Consider the following 6,882-nt stretch of genomic DNA (forward strand, 5'->3'; position numbering starts at 1 on the left):
AAGTTTCTCAACTTCAGGTCATTTTGGAATCTAAACATCCACAATTATGCTTCCTAGTAATTATTTTGAAAGACATCCTCCAGTAGAGTCGATATCAACAAAACAAGCATGCCGCCTTTGTACATGTCCATCGAAACTTGGACATAATATTATTACTACAAAATGATCCATACCAAAATTGCCACGCAAACATAGCAGGCAGAGATATATGTCTTCAAAATCACTTGTGCAATAAAAAAGGGTCCATGACATTTGCTTAAATAATACAAATAAGTAACACCAAACTGTCATATAGTGCCCCCGCAGCAAAAACAGGGAATCTTGGGGCCTACTTATGCCGGTTTCAAAGCAGCTACAGAGAGTAGAAATTAAGCAAGAGAATTACGTACAGATGATAGTAATACACAAGTGGTGCCTACTATTAAAGTTTCATTCACCAGATGCCGTACTAAGATCATCATTAGACTGTCATACAGAAAAATCATACAGTAAAGGTAGAAGGCAATAGAAAGTCCAGACAAGTGAATCTAGGTCGGATGATGCACAGCCTTGTCCAATGATGCACACTGAACAACTTAATGGCTTCAGCAGCAAATTCATACTAAATTTTTTGGAGACCAATTCATCAATAGCCGCCAAGACCAATTTTCTTCATAAGGGCATTTGAACACTCGCTGGAGTACTGAACTGACTTGGCAACACGCTGCGCAGCTTGCAGAGAGACCTCACCACAAGACTCGATGACCAAAGACTCTAACTTCTGAGCATCTTCCAGTTCAGCCACTCCAACATCAGTAACGTTATGACACATCCGAAGTGTGAGATTACTCAAGCATGGGGTGTGCGCAATGAAGCGCATCCCGGCATCAGTTACCGCATGACACAATATAAGCTCAAGTGTCTCCAGATGAGGCAAGGATGAGAGGGCCTTCATCCCCTCGTCATCAAAGAAGTTGGCGTTGTTGAGCACAAGAACACGAATTGGGCAGGACTGAATGAGCACCAGAAAACCCTCTTGTGTGAATCCTATTTCTGATGGCCAGTCGGCATCACATCCTGTAAAGCTGAGGTCTATCATCTGAAGCATACGACAGTTGAGGGCTAGAGCGTAAAGGCTCTTATCAGTAAATGATGTCCTGGTCTCACAATAGTTGACATCACTAGAGTAGCGCTGCAGGTTAAGCCAAAGTGAGATTCTTTTAAGGTTGCTGCAGCTCCGAGATAATGCAATAATGTCATTATCATTTAGGGCACGAACATACTGAAGGCAAAGCTTCTCCAATGCTTTACACTTTCCTAGGAGAACTCGAAGTCCTGCTTCTGGCCAAGTTTCAATATGCGCCAACCTTAAATCCTTCAAACTCTCACAGCAGAAATCATATATATCCATGTTGTGAGCATCATACGAGGAGTCATAGACAACATTACCTGGATCAAGAAGATCATATCTACCTCTTTTCCTCTCAAACTCAAACTTCTGGAGCTTCATCCATCCTGAACCAAACTTTATGAAGTCATGATGATTGATTCCTTTGCAATTCTTCACTACAAGCTCTTCCAATGATCCATCCCTTCCAAGGTATTCCAGCCACTCTACATTGTCGATTTCCTCGCAATCAATAAGGTGGAGAGCAGATAGACTTGTGCAACCAACTGCAACCGAGAAAAGCCCAATCGAAGTTATTTGTGGTGTGGAGTTCAGCCTGAGAGACACCAATTTCTTGCAATTCACTAAGCAACCAAGCCCAGAGTCATCGATGTGTGAGCAGAAGCTTAATGTGAGATCAATCAGCGAGGAACAGTGAGATGAAAACACAGAAAGGCCTTTGTTATCCAGCTGCTTTCCATGTCCAGGTATCCAACCAGAGTAATCAATTTCCACTTTCCGCAAATTTGGGAAGCGGCCGCACAATGATGTCAGTGCTTTTGTAGCAGTGCAAAGACCGGAACCAACACGGATAGCATCCCTTTGATTCCCCTCTATCCTGTAGAGCTGCTTTGACACAAGGGAAAGAGAATTCAGATCACTTGTCGTGGTGATCCTGTTGAGAATCTCTGTCAGCAGAGCCTCCGGTAGGTCCTCCATCGAACAATTCAGCTGTACCAATCAGGTAATACATATCAAGGTTCAGAAAACAACGGAAAGAGGTGGACTAAAACTTACGATACATCAGAATAATGCGTGTGAAGATAGATGGAGATCAGAATGGTGACAGACACTCATTACAAAGAATATATTACTGACGAAGTTTGAGCATTTTCTGTATCCGTCCAAAACCTGTTTGTTCTTCACAAGCATGGAGAATTATTAAAATAGCTAGCACCTTATCTGTGTCCAGATTGTTAGAAAGAAACGGTGACGCTACAGGCGGGCCACATCATTAAATTACACTAGATACCACCATAAAGTAGCAGAGCCTGAATAATGAACTAACTAAGAGAATACAAAGAAACTAGCTAGATCTGATGCAAGCAATTCTGCAAGAAGACCCACGTGCTGAATCTAAACCAACTTATTTGGAGGCACCTAATTAGTAACATGAAAACAAGAGCATGCAAATTGAAATTAGTACTTGTAGCTCTTGCCTGGGAAAGAAAGAAGGTAGGGAAATTAATCATTTTGACAGAGCCGATGAGTTCATAGGGTGCAGTTAGTATTAATACATAACGTCAATCTAATATATGTTCAAAATAGAAATACTACAGTAGTATTTGCTGCAACCCTAGGCAAGTACTCGGTCAGTTGCAAAAAGCTTAATTTATGGTACCTAGGAGAATGGCTTTACAACATTAACGAACTTTGAGCACTTTCTGCTGTATCTGTCCAAAACTTAACTGTGTGTTGTTCATAAGCATGGAGATTTATTAGAGTAGCTAGCTAGCACCTTATCTGTGTCTAGATTGTTAGAAAGAAAAAATGACGCTACAGGCGAGCCACATCATCATTAAATTAAACAAGCTAACACCATAATTAAGAAGCAAGCAGAGCCTGAATAATGAACTAAGTAAGAGAATACAAAGAAACGTTCTGGAATTGACGCAAGAAGAATTACTACTACTAATTGCTGAATCTGAACATGAAAAGCAGAGCATATATGCAAATTAGTTAGTACGTACTTGTAGGTCTTGGTAGGGCAAGAAAGAAAGTACTAGGGAAATCAATCATTTTGCCACAGCCGATGAGTTCACAGGGCCAATCTAATATCTGTTCATCAACTAGAAATAATACTAATATTTGCTGCAACCCTAGGCAAAATGCTTACTTTCTACTGTACCTAGGAGAAAGGCTTTACAAGATTAACTAAGTTTATGGATGGATGGGGACGATACTACCGGGTTTGGTTTCCCCTGTCTATCAAGAACAAGAAAGCGAATCAGAAGAAAAACGGCGGTCAAGTCGGGGAACCAACGCAACGCAACGAAGAGGGAGGGAGGGGTCTCTCAGGAGGGGAGAAGAGAAAAATGGCGGTACCTTCTTTGAGCAGAACCGACCGGGAGAGGAGGACATCGCCGCCGCCGGTCGACCTCGCCGCCGCTAGCTTCTTTGATTCGGAGGAAGAGAGCAGAGTGTAAACCCTAGTCTCTGTAATCCAGCGTAGCGGAGGAAGATGTGGGCTCACATGGGCTTTCCACTCCCGGAATGGGCTGCGGGCCGACAAGCGCTATTTTTGGCCTTCTACACTTTTTTTACCACTAAAAAACACATTTATGTCTAAAAGTAATAAAAAAATATAGAATGCGCATATCATCATTTCAGTAAATGAGTAAAATTGTAAGGCATTGTAAAATATGCCCATGTCCACGAAAACAAATTTTCATCTACTTATTAAAATGTCTAGCAGTTTTTTTAAATATTCTTGTATGCAAAAAAGAAATATTCATGTGTGAAGCGAAATGTTCACATGTATCAAAATAAAATAAATGTCTGTGTTTACAAAAAACTGGACATGTATTCTCATAAATGCACTTGTATGTAAAAATAAATAATGCCCATGTACATCCATATGAGTATTTCGGAAGGATACGTTAGTGGCATCGCGCCCAAACGTCACAGATAACTAAATGCAAGAGATACGTTCTGAGTTAGTGGCGTTGCCCACCATACTCGTGGTTAGTAAATAATGTACTACTGACATGACACTTTTCGACCATGACATTAGTAAATGTTGACAGTATTAAGAAAATACTGCACCGGCAACTTTTTCTCTAATTAATCTCTATCTTACTTTCTTAAGAAGTTGGTACCAATTCTCTCAATATGTAAAGTGTCCACCTCAACGTACCACTAAGCAATGCATTGAAGTGTTCTCTCCCACTAAGCCATGCAAAATCTGTCACATAAGCGAGTCATGCATTTACAATTATTTTTGCATCAGTCTATGTATGTCATGCTACCACATCATATATTCATGTTAGTCATCCTTCACATTTTGGTCTGAAATGACATTTTTAACTGTATTTGAAAAGTTTTTATTCTATTTTTAGACACTTTCTTTTATTGATTTTCAAGCTTATACTTTCTTTTCCATTAGATTTAGTTATTTTCGTCAACTACTTACATATTTTTTAACAAAGTTACCGCAGCAACGCGCGGAGAGAGAGTCATCCTCACTACTCTATTTCAGAGTTACATATTAAATGCAAGCCATCTTCTGCTGCAAAACATTTCTTATTTTTATTTTTCTTACTCATTTTCTCCTTACCGTGTGCCTCTCTCTTTCAAACTTTTATTACACTACCATCCCGCTGCAACGCGCGGGGTATTGCCTAGTTTTCCCAAAAAGGCAAGTAGCACGACATGTACATTTCCAACTGGGATTACATAAGAAGGAAGCTATAACAAAAACCCATAAAAGCATGTTGCAACATCTAGGAAAAAGCAAACACGTATATGTCTAGTGCTACTCCAATGGCTCCTTGGTCAGGTTTTTGACAACTAGCTTCATCTGAGATCGTTGCAGGTGCTTGACCAACCTCCGTACCCTTCCTTCATCACCACCGGGTACGAGGATTCTACTGTAGGAGGTAATAAAGATTTTTCATTTTTTGATCATACGTCGTTATCTAGTTGCACAAGTACAATGTTTGGCCCCCGACGATCAACCTTTATTCCCTTTGTGCAAGTCCAAATTATACGTATGACATTCTCTTGCTTGAGAAATCAATGAATGTTTGGCCATGATAGCATTGTACTGGTGTGTTATGCAGCATGACATGCTCTGTAGATGTAAAATGTTATTGTTGTTATGCATGTTTGTTGCTCAAAAAGTAAGGGGAAACATCAAACAATGGTAAAATTGATGAAGTATCCCCATTTAAAAATGGTAATTATCAAGTAAACTAAAATTGACAGGCTTGTATATACACACTGATGAAGTGTCCCCATCTAACAATGGTATACATCAAAGAATGACATCGATAATCCAACAGCAATGTTCAGAGATTGTACACACCATCTATGAAAATAAATTGAAGAAAAACATACAAAAAGAAATATGAGGACTAAACAAATGTATGGCATATGTTCTCACACAATGTTATTAATTGGCAACATTCTTATAACAAACACATACCGAATACATATAAAAAAGAGAGAGGTGGGGAGAAGACCATCGAGGGGATGCCAGGGTAGACGAAGACACCGAGGTGGAGGAGGAGGACGCCGGGTAGAGGGCAGTGCCTCGTAATGGTTGGTGCTCGGTGTATGGTCAGATCTAGGTCTTGTTCGGCGTCGGGACAGGAGGGAGTCAACATTTTGGGACACGCAAGGCAGCGGCATCCAATTCGAGGTGGGATGGGGGCTCATGGACGGTGGCCTCGCCTAGGAGCGGAGTCAAGGTGGTGTGTGGATCAGAGGCGACATCGCCGATGTGGGATCATGGCCAAGAAGGCAAGAGGACTCAAGGGAGCGTGTGGAGAGGAGGGGATGGTGGTCCGCGGGTGACCGGTGCATACGGAGGCAAACAGTTGGGGTGGCCGCCTACAGAAAGGCGACATTGGGTTGTGCCCTCTGTTGGAAAAGGCAGTGCCTAGGAGGCGCCTAGGCACTAGGCAATGGCCAAACGCCTTGCCTAGGGCATAAGCAGAAGTCTAGGCAGAGCAAGTAAGAAATTGTCTACCCACGCGAAAAATCATGCCATCCTGCACTGATATGCCAAAAGGGCCATATTCCTATGATAGTAGCTGGTAGTTAACATACTCATATGCACTGAATTAATAAAATACACATATAATAACCACATATACACCTTGATAGTAAAAATTATATAACCGCCTAGGCTGCGCTTAGGGCGCTTAAGCACCGCCTAGGCACTAGGCGAAGGCCAACCGCCTCGCTTACGCCTACCGCTTTTTCCAACCTTGGTTGTGCCTACTCATTAGTCGGTAGTTGTGGTGATTGCAAGGATTAGGAGCGGTTCGCTAAGCAGGCATGTTTTGTTTGCGGTGGAGAAGCGAGCGATTATATGAGATAATTGCGGGAATAATAACTATGGATAGTAATTGAGGGAGATTAGGGCATGTAGAATGGTGCTATCTTAGGAGTGTCACGTAGGGTAAGTGCTGAGGTGGAGGACTAAGAAAATATATGTGCCTTCTTTTAATTAAGAGATTATCTGTTAGCACAACATGTCTCACCTTGTTTTTAGAAGAATAGCTGGTTATTGGAGATATGGCTAAGACATACTCCATTGTACACATATTTTTATTGCTATCTCTAAATTATGTGAAAGATTTAAGATAAGACTGTCTTATCAACCAATATAAATGGCTTGTAATTGCGGGACATTAGGTGCTAAACGTGCTGAGCACATCATACATCATTAGAACAATGTTGAACGATAGATTAAGGCCTCTTTATGATGAAAATTGTTTGGATTCATT

The 6,882-nt window shown here is 41.2% G+C and overlaps 1 protein-coding gene across 1 annotated transcript; it reads right to left on the bottom strand.

The window, feature by feature from the left end:
- Nucleotides 1-224: 224 nt before the first annotated feature.
- LOC123080486 (F-box/LRR-repeat protein 14) lies at nt 225-3,580 on the bottom strand. The gene is made up of 2 exons (XM_044503413.1): nt 3,473-3,580; nt 225-2,098 (listed from the first exon to the last, which is right to left on the bottom strand). The coding sequence occupies exons 1-2, from the start codon at nt 3,506-3,508 to the stop codon at nt 626-628; spliced, it is 1,509 nt and encodes a 502-aa protein (XP_044359348.1). The 5' UTR covers nt 3,509-3,580; the 3' UTR covers nt 225-625.
- Between the last annotated feature and the right edge of the window lie 3,302 nt (nt 3,581-6,882).

Source organism: Triticum aestivum, chromosome 3D (assembly GCF_018294505.1).
Source record: "Triticum aestivum cultivar Chinese Spring chromosome 3D, IWGSC CS RefSeq v2.1, whole genome shotgun sequence".
Classification (NCBI taxonomy): Eukaryota; Viridiplantae; Streptophyta; class Magnoliopsida; order Poales; family Poaceae; genus Triticum; species Triticum aestivum.